Genomic DNA, 16,555 nt, shown 5'->3' with positions numbered 1-16,555 from the left:
ATGGGTTTTGAGCCCCATTTTCTGTGCCGAAACGCCCTGCATTTGCGGGCGTCTGGACCCCAAAAATGATAGGGATCTCACGAAACACTGATCCTTTGGGGCCTGACTTGTCTGCTGACCGCCAGCGCTTGCACGAGTGATTGTTGAGCATGGGGTTGAGTTGCATGGCAAGTCAAGGGCCAATGCGATACCCACACTGTGGGCGACTGCTCACTATCAAAGGTGCAAAGTGAGGGACCATCACTTTGCTGCCAAACCTTCCTGGCCCGGCAATGGCATCAGGGCGTACGTGTCTGGATACAATTGCTGCTGCAGTCACAGCTTCACAAATAAAATGAATGAATCGACGGCAAACTTGGTACTCACAACTGAGAGCTTGTGCAGAGGCTGCATCACATGCTGGAAGACACAGCTGACAAGGCACAGTTCTACATCTCGGAGCGCACCAATGACTCAGCCGTGCTCGCCTTCCGCGCCCCGCGCAAGGCCGTGGGCTGGGCGCTTCGCTTCCAAAAGGACCTCATGAGAACAAAGTGGCACCCCAAAGTCGTCCACCTCTACCTCCAGAGCCTGGGGCACTCCGGCCCCGTCGCAGATGGGGAAGGTCGCATCATATTTGACTCAGCCCTCCCTGCGATCGGCATCCACAGCGGCCCCGCAGAGGGCCTCATCAAGCTGCCAGGCAAGCACGTGCAGTACCGTGGCCGACTACTTGTGATAACCACCGCACTTGCAGAGCTTGCAAGCGCGGGACAGATCCTGCTCAGCTTCGAGACGATGAAGGGGATGATGTCCAGCACGGACGAGCGCGCAAACAAACCGACGCTGCGGAAGCGCATCGCCCGGTACATGGAACGCACACGGCACTCGTCGGTTGCCACCGCTGCTTCTCGCGCCTTGGACGATACAGACATGCATGGTGGGGGGGAGCTGGATATGGCTGGTGGCAGTGAGGCGCATATCTCCTCGACACCGCACGAGACATCTGAGGTGCCGTGGACTCTGAGGGACGCGAACTTCGCGAACTCCCCGAGGGTGGTGAATCACATGCCGCTGCTGCCAGTGCTTTCAAGCCTGAAGCATGCGCAGAACAACCGGGACTATGTCTGCTTCGACATGGGCGTGCACGCTCTGCCTGGCCACCCCCAGGAAGAAGTGCACATGATGCAGGTGCGGCGGTCCGCCATTCTGTCCATGCTTGGTCTGTAACCGAGAGCTCATTGCCAGGTTGCACATTCAAACCCCCAGGTGCCTGAAATTCAACGTCGAGTTTGAGATTCGATACAATCTGAGAGCTATGCGGGTCTGTAATGTCTTCTTGTACTTATTGGGACAGCCCAGATACCTCAGGTGCTTCAGACTACTCGCAGGGATGTCAACGGCCATTTGGGTACTCGTGGGGCTCATTATTAATGTGCCTAATGTAGAAGCACCACAACCCAGTGCTCCTATCAACACGGTAACAAGTGTCAGGACGATCCGGATTCAACTCCCGTCCTTCGGTGCGTTGCCAGAATGGGTTTCGACCCCCATTTCTGTCCCTGACTTCATCTGGACCTGAACTTACAGGCAAAGCAGTGCCATCTTTTGAGGCCATTCACTGGTTCCGCGCTTGCAGGTTGTCCTCAAGGGCCAGGTCTATCGCGTGCTCTCGTTCCCTTCGGTGCCACCATGTGCCATTCACCGAGACCTGACCTTCTTCCAAGCGCCTGCGGCAAAAGAGGCCCTTGCAGGGTCCCCCCTCCCGAGCGTGTGCATGGTCTTCTGCTGCCCAGCAGGCGCGGGTGAGGTCATGGCAGCTAACTCACTGGTCGCGGTCCAAGCCCTGAGTATGTTTGACGGTGCTGTCCGGTCACTGCTGGGACGCTTCCATGGCTACACCTGCCAAGAGAAGAACCGCACCTACATGGCAACCTTCCCCTCGGTGCGAATATGCTTTTGGGTTTGTTTGCGAACATTATATTTCCCACTTGCTTCCTTGACGGTCCTCGCGTCTCTGTATCCAGGTGTATGATGTTGTTCGGAGAAGCATGCAGCTTTCGACAAAAACAAAGCCCCAGTGGTGATGACCGGCATGTGATGTGTGTAAATGCAAATGTGGTGCAGAGCAAGTAGCTCCTGGTGGAGCTCAATTGTGTGGGCGCTAGCGTTGGGACGAGCACCTGAACAGCTGCACCTCAACCTTTCCACTGTCACGAAGCAGATGGAAGCGCTCCAGACAGCATCATTAGCCCCTGCACACCTCATGAAAGCAAGATGCTGTGCCACGGAGTGCCTTTGCGAAGGCCAAGTGTCATACTTGCGTGCTTGCTCAAGTTAAACCCAGCCACGCTACCACTTTCCGTGCGTGCTACGCATGGTGACTTGTCCTTGATTTCCTGAGTCGCAAATGCCGGCAGGTAGGTCATATCGTGACAAACAGGTCGCGGAATGTGGGGTCAGTCCCGGGTGTTAAGGTTGCTAAGGTTGCCCTGACAGACGGAGCAGCTCACCAAAAGGTGGGAGTACACTGCATCAGCAAGTTCTGGGGTTGCTTAATGTGCTCAATGTGCGTGATGACTCACAGGTTAGGTCAGCGCTAGAGTGGGGCCTCACACTGAATATGCTGCTGCTGTCGCTTCCCTGGCATTCGATGCTAGACGAATTGGAGGCCACAAAGGTTGTATTGGACGGAGACGTCATCATCTTTCGAGGCCTTCGGGTGAAGGTCGGCCTGTTTCAGGATAGCCCGCTGGAGGTCACTCCGCACGGCTCGACAGGGCGCGCTGACTACTTCGGGACATTTGTCAACCGCTGCGCTCGCATGATGGTGGGTGCTCAGGGGGGGCAGATCCTGGGGCCCCGCGCTCACAATCGAGTATGCGATGCATGAGTGGCTTAAAACGAACCGCCATGTCTGCAATGGAGTGCGCCACCCCTTGAACTTTGTCAACTCTGTTGGTAGCACCTCCCATCACATGCATCCAGCGCTTTGCCAGACTGGGCTTTGACCCCCACTTCTGACCCGATGATTCATGCATATTCGGCATCTGAACCCAAAAAATCAGGGTCTGGCGCAGCACTGCATGCATCTCAGAAGCCAACGATCCAACACATCCAACACATCGGCCTCAAGCCATAGTGCGCTAGCAGCCTCAGCCACAGAACGGGGTGAAACAGAGCTAGCAGGGAAGCCCCCTGGAAAACCCCCAAAATCACAGTTTTGCAGCAAGTGTTCATACAAACGTGTCGTCGGGTGATATCAAGGTGGCTGAGTACAGTCCTCATCCTGACTTGCGCAGATCGGCTATGTGACAAAAATCCAACATAGAAGCACCAGACCTAGCTGGTGGCTTGTAACCCCATATGTCTGGAGGTATCCATTGGCGTTTCCCCTGGTGTGTCCTTTTCCTGGTTACTAGTGTGTGCTGGGCGGCAATGTGGTTGGCGTGTGTTGCATAACTCCAACAAGTATTGTTGGCAACGTCACCAAGTTGCACCACATGTGGCTCAAACTCCTGACAAATGCACGAATCCTGGGTCAGGAAGGGAACGACACCTGGGTCAGGAAGGGTGGTGAACCCGTTTTTGTGCCATGCTGTTAGGGGCTTTCAACAGACAAAAGCGATTGCCAGGCAAAGATCTACAGCAAGGTCCTCGGATGATTATGATATATCGTTTTACCATACTACCGCACCCACATGGACATTGAAAACTCCACGAACTACTTGAGAGTAATGATCGGAATAATCTGCTTTTGAATGCATAATGGATTGCAGGCATCTGCGGAGTGGGAGCCCCCCAGGCTGTGTGAGATGGATAACATGGCTGACAGTACCGTGTCCTCCGGCCTAAACAACGTCTCTCTGTCCTACAGTCAACGAGGTGTGGGTTTCACTGCTTGAGGACATTGAAACTAACGATGCCGGACTACCATTCAGCGCATTGCTTATGGCAAGACCGCCCATGGACCGCTTGTGACAGATTTGAGGCCCTATCAGCGGATGTCATGTCGTTTGCCCAATGCCATGGCCTGCCCTGATGCGTTCAGATGCTCTCATTGACTTACGTTAGCACAGAGCCACAAAGGCCCCATGCATGTGCAGGCACTGGCGTTCTGATCAGTCCACTGAAGTGCAAGACACACTCACACACCATGCTGTCTGTTCCAAGCTGAAAGATCGAAAATGTGATGCCAGACTGCACCTTGAAACCCTCTTGGCCAAGCACTGGACATCCGATAGTACGAGGAACAGTGCTTTGCCAGGCAGAGGGATTGTTGGGTTTAGACGCCTGCAAATGCATGATCTTTGGGAGTAGACATGCAGGTTGAACCCTATTCAGGCGAGACACTGACGAGGAATCCTTCATAATATGTGATACCTCAATATTATCTGATATCCGCAGTCGCACTTTCCATCTGCTGAGGCTGATGCTGCACGCAGGAATAACAACAGAGTCCTTGCTGTCGAGGAAGCGGAGCAGGATGATGGGGCGAAAGACGACAATTCGTAGCCAAAAGTCATCAGCGCTCAGTATAAGCTCGATGGACTTGGAGAAACCACGAATGCCGTCTCTGCAATTCCTGTCGAGACAAAGCCGAGGCTCCACCTCTTCGCATCAAGGGCTGGATCAATGGTCGCCGTCCATCCCAGGCTGCCTCCCAAAGACCACGTCGGCTGAGAGCATGCAGAAGGGTCTGATACCATCCCTTGACTCCTTCCAAGTCCCGCGGCAACACAGCAACGCTTCCCCCCCGAGAAATGTCTCAAACACCTCCATACACAGCAGCCGGCTCTCAAGCGGGGCGGCATTCAACATCACATCGCCGGGGAGAAGCGCGCTCTCTCAAACGTCAAACCAGACAGGCAACAACACGGGAAGCGGGCTCTCTCACACGTCAAACCAGATAGGCACAAGCACGGGAAGCGGCAAGGACACCCAGGGGCAGGCAGGTAGTTTGATGGCAGCCCTCCGGGCGTCAGCATCAAAAGAAGAGGAGATGCGCTTGATGCCGAACCAGCGTTCCTCAATGACGTGCATCAAGGACAAAGACATGCGGCTTGCGGGAGTCACGAGGCTTCCACTGTTGCTGGCGCCCCCTCCTGGAGTGGCAGGCACGCGCACAGGCAACGGAGCCTCGATGCCCCAGGCCCTACGTCCAGGCGGGGTAAGAAAGTTCAGCCTGTCAACGTCGCACCAGCCAGCAAGGTGCCACAATGTCTCCCCCGAGCTCGAAGTGGCCCGGCGCTCACTTCCCATTGAGTCCCTCTCGCAGCGCTCTGCAGCGGGCGGCGCACATGGATCCCAGACCGCCTTGTCCCGCAGCACCAGTAACGCCCTTCCACAGCAATCTTCAATGACCAACATGCTCGAAGCGGCTTTGCCAGAGATATCACCAGCCGTGTCAGAGCCAGCTGCCACGGTAAGCACGGCCTTGCATCGCGCTCACATGCTCTCGCGCCTTGAAGCGCTCAGCGGCAATCCTCCTCAGCACAGAAGCCCGGGGCACCCCGAGCTGGAGCAGCAGTCAGTGGATGCTCTTCCACAGGTGCTAACCGCAGACGCCAGCCAGAAAGCGAGGCTTTCAGAGCCACTCGCCCTTCACCAAATGCTCCGGACCGCGGTCTCAAACGACGAACTCGTCACTGGGAAGCCGAACTCGAACTCTCTCGAGGCAAATTCCGCGAGGCATTCCATCTCAATGATTAGCTTTTACGCACCGATCGCGGGCAGCGGCGGCGGCGGCGAATGCGCATCGCGCTCACGCGTCGACGCACGGGGCGTCGTCAGCGCCCAAAGGCCTGGGATAGCCTTGGACTCCTCCGGCCTGGCCTCACGACGGCACTCTACTCAACCAACCACCGAGCTTCCATCGTGGGGATCGACTGGAGCCTCCTCGGACTCAGTTGCTGCGCAGGTCGCGCTTCGAGCGGCATCCTCTGACGATGAGGAATCGTCGAGCTCGTCCAGCTTTCCTGCCAGGCGGACTTCGTCGTCAGCAACTCGCAGGCGCGCAGCAATGTCGAGCCACCGAGTCGACTTTTTGGTGCTCGGCACGCAACCTGCGCCTTCTCGTGACCAGGCGTTGAGTTCCCAGGCAGCCAGAACGAGCACGGACAACATCGAAATCGAATTGATGCCCCCCCCTCGCATGCAGGGCGCCTGGCAGGAGCCCAAACGGAGCTTAGGGAGTACAAGTCCAGGTAGTCATCGTGGTCAGCATCACCCGCGCCAAGGAGCTCTGCGCACCCGCACAGTCACACTTGATGCCGTGCCCTCATCGAGTGTGGCGCGTAGGGCTTCCTCGGCGTCGACAGGGCCTTGGAGGGCAGAGGTGGGGGCCATGTCCGCTTCCGTGCCATTCCAGGTGCTGAACTCTCCCCCACATGGCACTCAGGGCAGCCTCAAAGGAACCAGTGAAGGTGCAACATCACCACGAAACCGGGATCAGAAGAGTGACCCGCCCGGACCCAAGCGCAATCCGGGGCCTGCGGCTGAGTCAATACGCGATGATGTGTCATCTGACAGCAGCCTTGCATACGTTGCTGAAGATCTCCTCCCCTTCATCACATCGCAAATGTCGCGCTCGGCTCCCGAGCTCGCTCAACTAGTAAATCGTACCGACATTCTGCACGCAGGCAGGACGGCCACGCGGCTCCACAGCTCAAGTACAGCCGAGGTCGATCTGCCATCAGCAGCAGCCTCCCATCAGCACAAGTGCCAAGCCTCGTCCGCCCCGCAGACCCGCCCTGCATGCCCGGAGAAAGACTCGCATGCCATGGATGGCTGCACATACACAGACTCACACCTCGCTTGGGAAGGCAGCCCAATATCCAGAGCGAGGGCTTTGCGTAACTTGGACAAGGAACGATACGAGGGCGGCATCGAACGTCCCTCCGTACAGCACGGACGTGCTTATAACGCTCGCTCTTGTCCAGGGGCGGCATCTGTCGCTGCAGAGTTCCCGGCAGCGCCCTCGAGGCTGTGGCGGAGGCCGCCCAGCATGGGTGCAGTTGCTGAAAGCGGCAACATGGACCACCAGCCAGCCTCAAGCACGCACGCATCCTCCTCACATGCCTACCTCTCCCAGACCAGCAACGGCTTTGGCACTGCAAACGTGCGCGGCTCTCCCCAATCAGAGCTGCCCATCGCTCCTAATCTCCTCTCACGCTCAACAACATCGAAGAGCGAGGATGATTACTTCGGGATGCTGCATGTCCCCTCCAGCCCTCGCGCGACCATGGAAGCCTTCACTTGGAAGCTCTCACACCTCCCTGATTTACGGAAGCTCCAGTCCGTGGTGGAGTCAGAGGCGTCTGCGTCATCCAACGCCGCAGAGCCATCCCATGGGAGCAAGCCCCCCTTAGGCTTGCATGCATTGCGTACTGACAACGACCCACTACAATACCGATCTCCCAGTGGCTCCAATCATTTTGCCGCACGGACTGCCTTGGGACCGATTATTGGCACAATTTCATCCTGCAGTGCTAACGGGCACTTGGTATGCATCCTCGTCTGTGTTGCTGCTGTTTGCTAGAGCGCACGCAGCTCGACACATAGTGGTTGTGGTCGTGGTGCGTGCGTGTGTGTGTGGGTGTGGGGAGGGGGGGGGGTGGGTCTGTGGAGTCTGTTCAGAACTTCCCTTCGTGTCAGTTTTGTGAACACATGCAGAAAGTCATAGCAAGCAACCAACAATTTGCGTACGTGGCTTGTGCTAGAGTTGCAAGATATATCATATCTGTAAGGCCGAACATAACCACGAATATCTAAGGGTCGCATTGGTAGTATTCATGTTGTTCTGTCCAGCTGTTGGGGGAAGTGGTAGGTCTAAGTGCCATCCATTCATTGTACATTGGTTGCAGGGCCCAGCCACACACAAATCCTGCGATAATTGGATAATATCCGCCAATGTGTCTGCTAAATACTGCCATGCCGTTGATAGGCAGGATGGAATCCCAGAAGTGCGAAGCGCTCGGAGGGAGGTGTACATCGTTCCTCATACATCGTTCTGTGGCAAGATGATGTACTGGAAATTCAAGAAGAAGCTCCACATAATTTGGATACGTTGTTGCAGGAACTGATGGCGGGCATGTACATGATGTGGAAGTGTCATCATGATCACGTTCGTGTCCTTTCATGCGGCAGGGCAGTTGGAGTATCAATATGCAATGAATGCAGCATGCAGGTTGACGTGCCAGAGCAGTTCATTGTGCATTGTTGTCTGTTTTCAGGATGAGCTCAACAGCCAAGGAGGCGACGGTCACACGGTGCACGATGTCCTGCTGCAAGCCAATTCAATTGACATAATCAACATGGGCATCTACAAGTTCAAAGGCGTTGACGAGGACGTCAAAATATCAATGGTGCGGCCTATTCGCCAGTCATGGTGTCAACTCCTGGGTTACGCTACATGAATTTTTACGGACTTCCACAGAGCACAAAACACATTGCGCCTCCCTTTCGCACGCCCCCCCAGCATTCGAACTGTCACCTCGTCAGCTTTGCGTTGCGCACGACTCGTAGCATGACCGCACTGGCCTTAGTAAGATTGCAGTCCCAATTGTCACATGTTGTAAATCCAAAGGGACAACTGCTGTTGGGATTTTGCCGGGCCAATGCAGCTCTGATGGCAACATTTCACACAATTGCAACACCAAGGCTCCACAATCTGGATGTTACTGTCAGGTTGGATGGACCCCAGGGCCGTGATGTTGAGAGGTTGTCTGAGTGCTGATGGGGTTGTTGGTGTGTTGTTGTCGCTGCTTGCTGCTGCTTGCAGAACGCAGCGCTTAGTGCTCATTTGAGTACAGTTGTCTGGACACTCCAGGCCACAGGGCACAAACGCTCACCAGTGCAATCGGCTTGTGTGGGTCTGTATCCCTGAAAATTCATGATTAATGGGGGCAGAAATGGGGTGTTGGGACCTTGTTCTGGCGAAGCACTGACACTCACCAATCTCTCTGCGTGCTGACGTCAGTCTTGCACTGCCATTCTCAACGGCTTCCTTGGCTGTCTGCACATTTCAATACTCTCCTTTCGTTGCAGGCATATTGACATCGCTCAGATTGATCATTGCAAGTGTGCGAGCGCTAGTTGTGTACCAACGTAACCTGGTCTATGCAGGTGCACAACCACGCTTTGAGCGCCAGGTTGTCCCACTACAAATCCACCCTACCAAAAGGGAAAGCTACCATTGTGGAAGAGGGTGGGAACCTGATTGCCACCTTCAGGACGCTGCTGCCAAACTATGCTGTGAAGGAATTTGTGAAGAGCTGTGTCGCGGGGACCGTGCAGGAACTCAGCTCCGGCCAATCTGCTGCAGGGCTCGAAACGGATGGAGACATCTTGTGGTGAGCCTGTGCTTTGCCAGACTGGGTTTTGTCCCCAGAAAATTGATGCAATTCCGAGCATCTGGACCCATAAATTACGCCATCTGGCGACGCTGTGGTGAGGCAGTGCTCTTTGCACGCCCCCCAGCTGACGATCGTTCTCTGGAATGTTCTCTCTCCATTTTTGATGTGGATGCAGACATTTTTTATGCTTGATGAATCGCACCTTGCAGGCTTCTTAGCCAATTCGATTCCTAGCTATCTAGGAAAGGCTAGGATAAGCTACATGCCATGAGGCTCTTGATAGACACCAGGCATCTCGTTGGTACGAGATATGCCCCGATAAAGCTCTTGTCGTCCACCTCCGCACTGCATCTTCAACCTGGCCATTGAGTGCACCAATGCATGTGAGATAGACGCACCATCACCCCATTGAGTTCAACACTCACTTTGCAGAAGCCACAATGCTGGGTTCGAGCTAGGTAGCATAAGCTATCTTCAAACTATCGGCTGCCAACTAATCGGGTTCGCATTCGATGTTACCAAATAATTCAGAGACCGGATATTGACTTTACTGGGGTAGCTCACACTGTCGTAGAACAAATTTTGAAGTAGATCATTGATGATTGGACATGCTTGTTTGCTCCTTGCTCGTGTTGAGTGGGAGACGACATCAGCTTGCCGCAATGTGCGGTCGGGCCTGCTGACTGAGAACAAACCGGATGTTCAGCCTTGACCATGATGTCAGCGGGCGCAATTTGACCGCGAGAGTAGTGTAGGACAAAACCAGAGTACAATTTAGGTGTCTGGAGATGCACCAATCTGCGCCCCCACATGGTGACATGTACACACATTTGGGTGCTGCACATTGGGCACTCGAGAGTGTGCCCCGTGTCCTGCAAGTTTGCAAATTACACCGTGCAGCGTGAAACGTTCTAAAGCAGTTGTGATGCCCATGCACTGGACAGGCAATGAAGTGACCCGCTTCGCCAAGCGGCCACTCATGAAAAGTTGTTTGTGTTTACCTGTTGGCAATCCTGTTTGGGTGTGGAGCCTCCCGAGAAACCTCCTGTTTCTCAACCACATAAATAACATTGCCAGCCAGGGAAAGGTGCCATTCCGTGCATTGCCGCCGAGAAAAGACAGGGATATCAAGAGCGCAAGTGTAAGGACCTGAACGATGCGCAACTGCTGAAGAAGAGCTACTTTTCTACTGCACACCTTGGCAAGGTTCCACTTTGACTCAGCTCATGGCAGTGCAACTTGATAGGTCCTCGTGCGGCTGTTAGCCCAACACACGGGGGATGCGTACATTTGAACCAGTTGGTAGTTATTGAACGGAACCTGCAAGTCTGCAGCCTTGGAACAGTCTCAACAGGCTGATCTGCATGTGCCTCAGAAAACGGGTGAACAAGCGGGCTTTGCTTGAGGAATCCGCGCAGGCTATGGAACGGGCGACGCACTATGCGCCCAAAGCACCCCATCTGTCAGTCAACCTATTGCTACTTGGGTAGACAGGCCCGTCCAGGTACATAGATCGAATAATGCCCGGGTACATAGATCAAATAATCCAAAGGAATTGGTGGCACCAGTGGTCACAGAACTGTGGTCACAGAACGTCAGCAGTGATAGAAATCAGCGTTGGGAGGCGAATACCGTAGTATTACAAGCGACAGGGCCGGCAAATCTAGGAAAGGCTACCGAAAGACGAACAAAAGAAAAGAAAAAGGAAGACAAAGCACACAGCGACACAAACAAACAACGAAGCAAGTCAGACCTCAACCGGGCCGTCTGCCGGCTCATCACATCCTGGCTGGAAGTTGTGTCCAACACGCACAGCAATGCGCGAGAGAGAGTTGTAGTACATGCGCGCATTGCCCTTGCAAAGGGAGCAGCTGAGCTCCCGACGCACGGTCCGGACAAAAGCGGCTTTATACACCCAACCCGCCGCCGCTACCAAATCGCCAAGCTCTGATAGGAACCGCGACGCCGCGACACCCATGCGGCCGTACGACTCCACAGCAAGCGGCACAAAGCCGAACGCGGAGCCCTCGCCAACCGCTTCGAAGTCCGCCCGCTTCCGCGCCTCAGCCTTCGCAGCCGCAGACCCTCCAGCCTCCGCAGCGTCTCGCATGTACGACGCAGCCGTACATGCGAAATACCGTAGTATATTCAACTACACAGAGAGACAGAATCACCATCGCTCAGGCCGCAACAAAGAACCCAACACACACTCGCAACCGTAGTTGCCGGATCCGCGGCAGCGAAGGCGGAGCTGCGGAAGCAACGAGCCTTCGAGGAGTTTGGGGAGGGCTCCGCTTACGACTTCATCCCACTCGCCGTGGAGTCGTTTGGCCGCATGGGCTCCGCCGCCTCGCGTTTCCTTTCGGAGCTTGGCGACTTGGCGGCAGGGGGGGGGAACCGGGTGTCCAAGGCTGCCTTCGTACGTGGCGTCCGTCGGGAGCTCAGCTGTGCTTTGTGCAAGGGCAACGCGCGCATGTACTACAAGTCCCTCTCTCGTATCGCCGTGAACGTCGGCTCGGACTTCCATGCAGGGTGTGATGCACCTCAGGAAGATCCCGGCGTAGCTTAGGTTGCTTATTTTCTTGTGTGTTTTGTCTTAATTTGTGACGTTGTTTTCAGTGTTAGTTTCTGTGTTTTTTCCTGTTTTGCCAGCCCTGTCGCTTGTAACAAAACCCAACACACACTCGCAACCGTAGTTGTGTTACAAGCGACAGGGCTGGCAAAACAGGGGGGAAAAAAAAACACAGAAACTAACACTGAAAACAACCGTAGTATATTCAATTACTCAGAGAGACAGCATCACCATAGCTCAGGCCGCAACAAAGAACGCAACACACACTCGCAACGGCACAAAGACCCCTTATGGTACGTCAGCAATAGGAACTAGCAGGCCCTCCTGGAAAGCTTCACCAGCCGCTCTCGCAAACACTCCAAGGCCACGGCGGTACAGAACTTCATTACCCCTGCACAAAGAGACACTGAGCTCACTTAACGCATTGGAGACAAAGTCGCCCTTGAACACAACCCCAGCGGCGCTCGCCGCGGTGGCCAAGACCTTGAGCAGCTGTGTGGCCGGCTTGCCCAAGCGACCGTAAGACTCGTGCGACAACGGGACGAAGGCGTAACCATTGGGAACGGCGTTCTGGTACCGTCGTATATTAGACATAAGGGTGGTCACGTGTCACGCTGGGCCCATTGGGGGTACCTGGAGGTTCATTGTTTTGAGCCATGGTGATTCTGTCTCTCTGTGTAATTGAATAAACTACGGTTGCAAGTGTGTGTTGGATTCTTTGTTGCGGCCTGAGCTATGGTGATTCTGTCTCTCTTGTAATTGAATATACTACGGTAGTCTTCCCATTGTGCAGAACCCAGAACCACCACGAGTTCTGCACTTCCATGGCAGTGCGAAGTCCACCGGAGCTCCAGCTCTACAGGGACAAACATGGTCTTCTGCAGAAGCCACTGGAACCGAGCGTGAAGTACATGGAATTCATGGGAGCAGGGACCATCGTAACATCATCGGTACTAAAACGGTACGTGCTGACATACAGTTTCCAAGCGCGCGCATCCTCAGCAACCTTCTATGAATCACCTCCGTTTACAACCACTGGAGTGCTGCCCAAACTGTTGTGTCGAGCTGAGTGTGCATGCACAAAAAAAGCTACACGACCAAACACACATGCAACGCCTGCCAGTATGCATGGTTGTGCAGCAGCGGATTAGTGCTCATATGCAAACAAGGGATGATATCAAACCTGAGGTATGATCACTAAAAGTGACCCGTTTTGCCCCAGTCAACTTCCCTTGCCACCAGGTTAAGCAAGTGGTCGCTTGGAATTTCACGAGTAAGAGAAAAATGCAGGGTGCGATTGGGCATGAGAACCTCAACACACAGGTTGTTCATTCATGCATCAGCCCGTCCAGGCATGAAAACATTCCACCATCCAGGGGCATATGGTGGATAGGGAGCCACCCATCCTTTCTGCTTGTCCAGCCTCTCAAAGTTTGGCACTGGAGCCCCGCACTTGGTGACTTCCTCCTTTGTTCCTGTCACCTCCAGCATCTTCACACGGTCCAATCGGAGCTTCATGAATCTGCAAGCACTCGCTCCCATCAGCCAACAAGCCTGGGGTATGCCCAAGGTGAGAAAACAACAATGCAGTGGATATGCACAGATGTGGGCATTGCCTGGACTTTGCTTTCCCCCCAAACAATGCCCCATAGACTGGGCCAGTCCAAGGTACCCTATAATGAGTTGTTGCAGTCATGGATAGGTGATTGGTCCCCTACCACTCAATATTGGCAGCAGGACTCTGCCTTGATCCCCTACCAGTCAATATTGGCAACAGTGCTCTGCCTTCATCACCAAAAAGCCATCCATCACATGGGGCTGGCGCCATTATGGCGGCATTGGTGCAGGAAAATCCCATAGACGAGAGTTACCATGCCAGCTAATGACTGGTGGTCACTTAGCCAAGGTATTACCTGTTCTTGTGTCATCATGTGCCTTGAGTATGTACCATTTGTGAACATCATGTGGGGAATAACGAGTCAGATCAAAACTCAGCACATCATGCTTGCTCTTGCATGAAGAGGCTTCCGTGTGCAGAATAGGAAGAAAGGTTGTTCTTGACCTTTTCTGGGACATGCTTAGATGTGAGTGTGTCTAGGGTTACACAGCCACAAGAGTGAGCTGCCTGACTGAGATTGGCCCGTGCCTGAAAACGTTTACAGAATATCCCGCACACTCCATGGCAGAAGTGGCCGTACAACGGGCAATCTGGAAACATATATTCCTGCCTTTTTTTGTTAGTAGTAAGAATCAGAGTCGCACGTTATCCAGGTTTTGTCCTGTCCAATCAGTGCAACACATGGCCGGCCAATCTTCTTGGCAGCTTCTGGGTGCTGCTTGTCTAGCCACTCCGGCTCACATACAAGGAAAAAGTCCAACTCCTTATTGTTATCTTTATAGTGGCGAGTCTTCTCTCTTAGCTGCTCCGCAAAGGACTCGTTCTGAATGTCGTTCAGCATGAACTGGGCGTTGGCTACGCATGCATACCATGTCTGCACGCACGCATCTCCTGTCAATGATTGCTGACTGCTTCCGCTCCGCCTTTCATGATGGCAGCAGCCATCAAAATCTCCACGTGGAATTGACAGCTACTTACACACAAAAGCCTACCAGCAATAGCAGCAGGAGTACCAATGATGCTTAGATTGCGTTGTGAACAATTGTATATGCAGTATCGGCAGACTTTGAGACCTGCGTGGGCACATTCACATTGCCACAGCCGTGGATACCCTAGCTGATCGCGGTGGGATGCTGGCAGCTTGACATGAAATCTACATACATGAGAGGGCTGCGAACATGATATTAACTTTCATTGTGTTTCCAGTAACGTGCGTATGTGCGATTGTGATCTACAGGCGCGTCAGCTGCGGATGTTTGTGGGGGTACCCGTGCTGCTAGGGTACAAGCTAGGGTACCCGGGCTTGTGCTCACGATGCAGAACGGACGGATGAAGGGACATTGTTCATGAGAGTGCATGCGTTACGTAGTAGCGAACGCCCGCAAATACTACATTCGTCCGCATGGGTGAGCACGGTGATTGACAAGCCACTAAGACACTGTTCCTGATACGAGCAGATACGGTACGGTCAGTGCGGAACCTCCTGCACAAGTAATCCAGCCAAGTTCACAAGCACATTCACATTAAATTGAGAGCAGTCCTCATGTTCTCCGTGACAAATTGCATGAAAGGGTGGGCAAAGTAACAAGCTCGAGATAGTGCGCACTTTGCTTGATGTGGACGCCTCGCTTGACACGGCTTCCGAAGCCGCGACACGCGCCACAACATTGAATTTGGGTCGAGCCTGTGCCAAAAACTTATTTTGAGAATATTTGCGGGGTTGGAAGGCGGCCGGGCGACTGGCACCCAGGGAAACAGTCGATGTCATGCGCGACATTCTGGCTGCTTTTCAACGCAACGAATATGTATTCTGCTACAGTGAACACGGGTTGACTACATAGAGACACGAAAGGGCTGCATAGGGGTAGGATTTTGTATGCTTCAGCTGCAGCGTGTACGGGCTCTCCATCTCGGATTTTCTTTGCCCCCTGGTTGTAGGTCTTGTCCTTTTATGACTCGGATCAGATCAAGATACCTGACGTCATGGGCTGGTACTTAGTGTCGTAAAATGCTATGTTGATGGACTCAGTGGAGACTCTCGACCGAAGAATAAAGAGCTTGGCAGATGATACGAGTAACGGACACGGACTACTTGCCGACTTTTCTATCATCCACTCAACACAAAATCCTTACGCTTGTCCAGAATCGGCAATGCATCTCACACAAGTTATCGAAGTTATCATCGTGCACATTTCCACAAATGAGAAGTTTGTTCTCGACACGGCAAGCTGTCTTTGTTCCTTCATGCGCATGGGCTACGAGGAAACATTCAGCAAGACGCATCACTCTCGATTCTCCCAAACTACGCAGTCGCCTTAGACCCAAGCAACTAGCCAACCATCCAACATATGCCCTTGCAACGCATCTGACATGAAGTGCTGAGACAGCAGATCTCCACCACCCACCCATAGGTCGTCACCCAGTTCCGTAAATCTGATAACTTGAATAAGATTTCCCAATCATGAGACGCCTCTCGCGTCCAATCAAGTTCGAGGCTGCAGACTCAGAAAGGTGAGCGCTCCTTAAAGCACAACCAATTCATAATTGAAACAAGTAGTAACTAAGCACACATGCACCGAGGCACATCCAAAATCTGTCTGCCAACAAGAGTACAAAGACATCCAGAGATAGCGCATCAAAGTCCGGTCAGGCTGTGACATGATCGGAAATCGCTTGGAGCGTTTGCATTGCCCGTGGCTATTTCCATCAAAGCGTGTTTGCTTTGGTGGCTTTTGTGCCGTACTGCCACTTGCCGGCAGTGCCCCGTCAGGTCTCCCGGATCAGTGCCATACAAAACCTCCCAGTCATTGCTGCCCAGGGCGGTTGTATGAGCGTGAGGAGGCTGAGGCAAGACGAGGAACGACTCTTCCTCGCAGCTGGAGTGCCTCGTCATTGTGAACTGCACGCAGCTCTGCGTATTTGTGACGGTCAGGACTGTGTGGTCGACGCGGCTGGAAGCTGTGGCAGAGAGCAACTTGTTTGGGAGGCTGCGCGATATGCAGTTCCGAGAAGGTTCTGCGGAAGTTTCCG

The 16,555-nt window shown here is 53.8% G+C and overlaps 1 protein-coding gene across 1 annotated transcript; it reads right to left on the bottom strand.

Moving 5' to 3' along the window:
* Positions 1-13,132: 13,132 nt before the first annotated feature.
* Positions 13,133-15,219, bottom strand: LOC149810194 (protein YCF54, chloroplastic-like). The gene is made up of 3 exons (XM_089994392.1): positions 15,132-15,219; positions 14,170-14,399; positions 13,133-13,429 (listed from the first exon to the last, which is right to left on the bottom strand). The coding sequence occupies exons 2-3, from the start codon at positions 14,364-14,366 to the stop codon at positions 13,240-13,242; spliced, it is 387 nt and encodes a 128-aa protein (XP_089850518.1). The 5' UTR covers positions 14,367-14,399; positions 15,132-15,219; the 3' UTR covers positions 13,133-13,239.
* Positions 15,220-16,555: the final 1,336 nt, after the last annotated feature.

Source organism: Nuphar pumila, unplaced genomic scaffold, assembly GCF_984573655.1.
Source record: "Nuphar pumila unplaced genomic scaffold, dmNupPumi1.hap1.1 HAP1_SCAFFOLD_480, whole genome shotgun sequence".
In the NCBI taxonomy this organism is placed as follows: Eukaryota; Viridiplantae; Streptophyta; class Magnoliopsida; order Nymphaeales; family Nymphaeaceae; genus Nuphar; species Nuphar pumila.
This window is presented reverse-complemented; position numbering and strand designations above follow the sequence as displayed.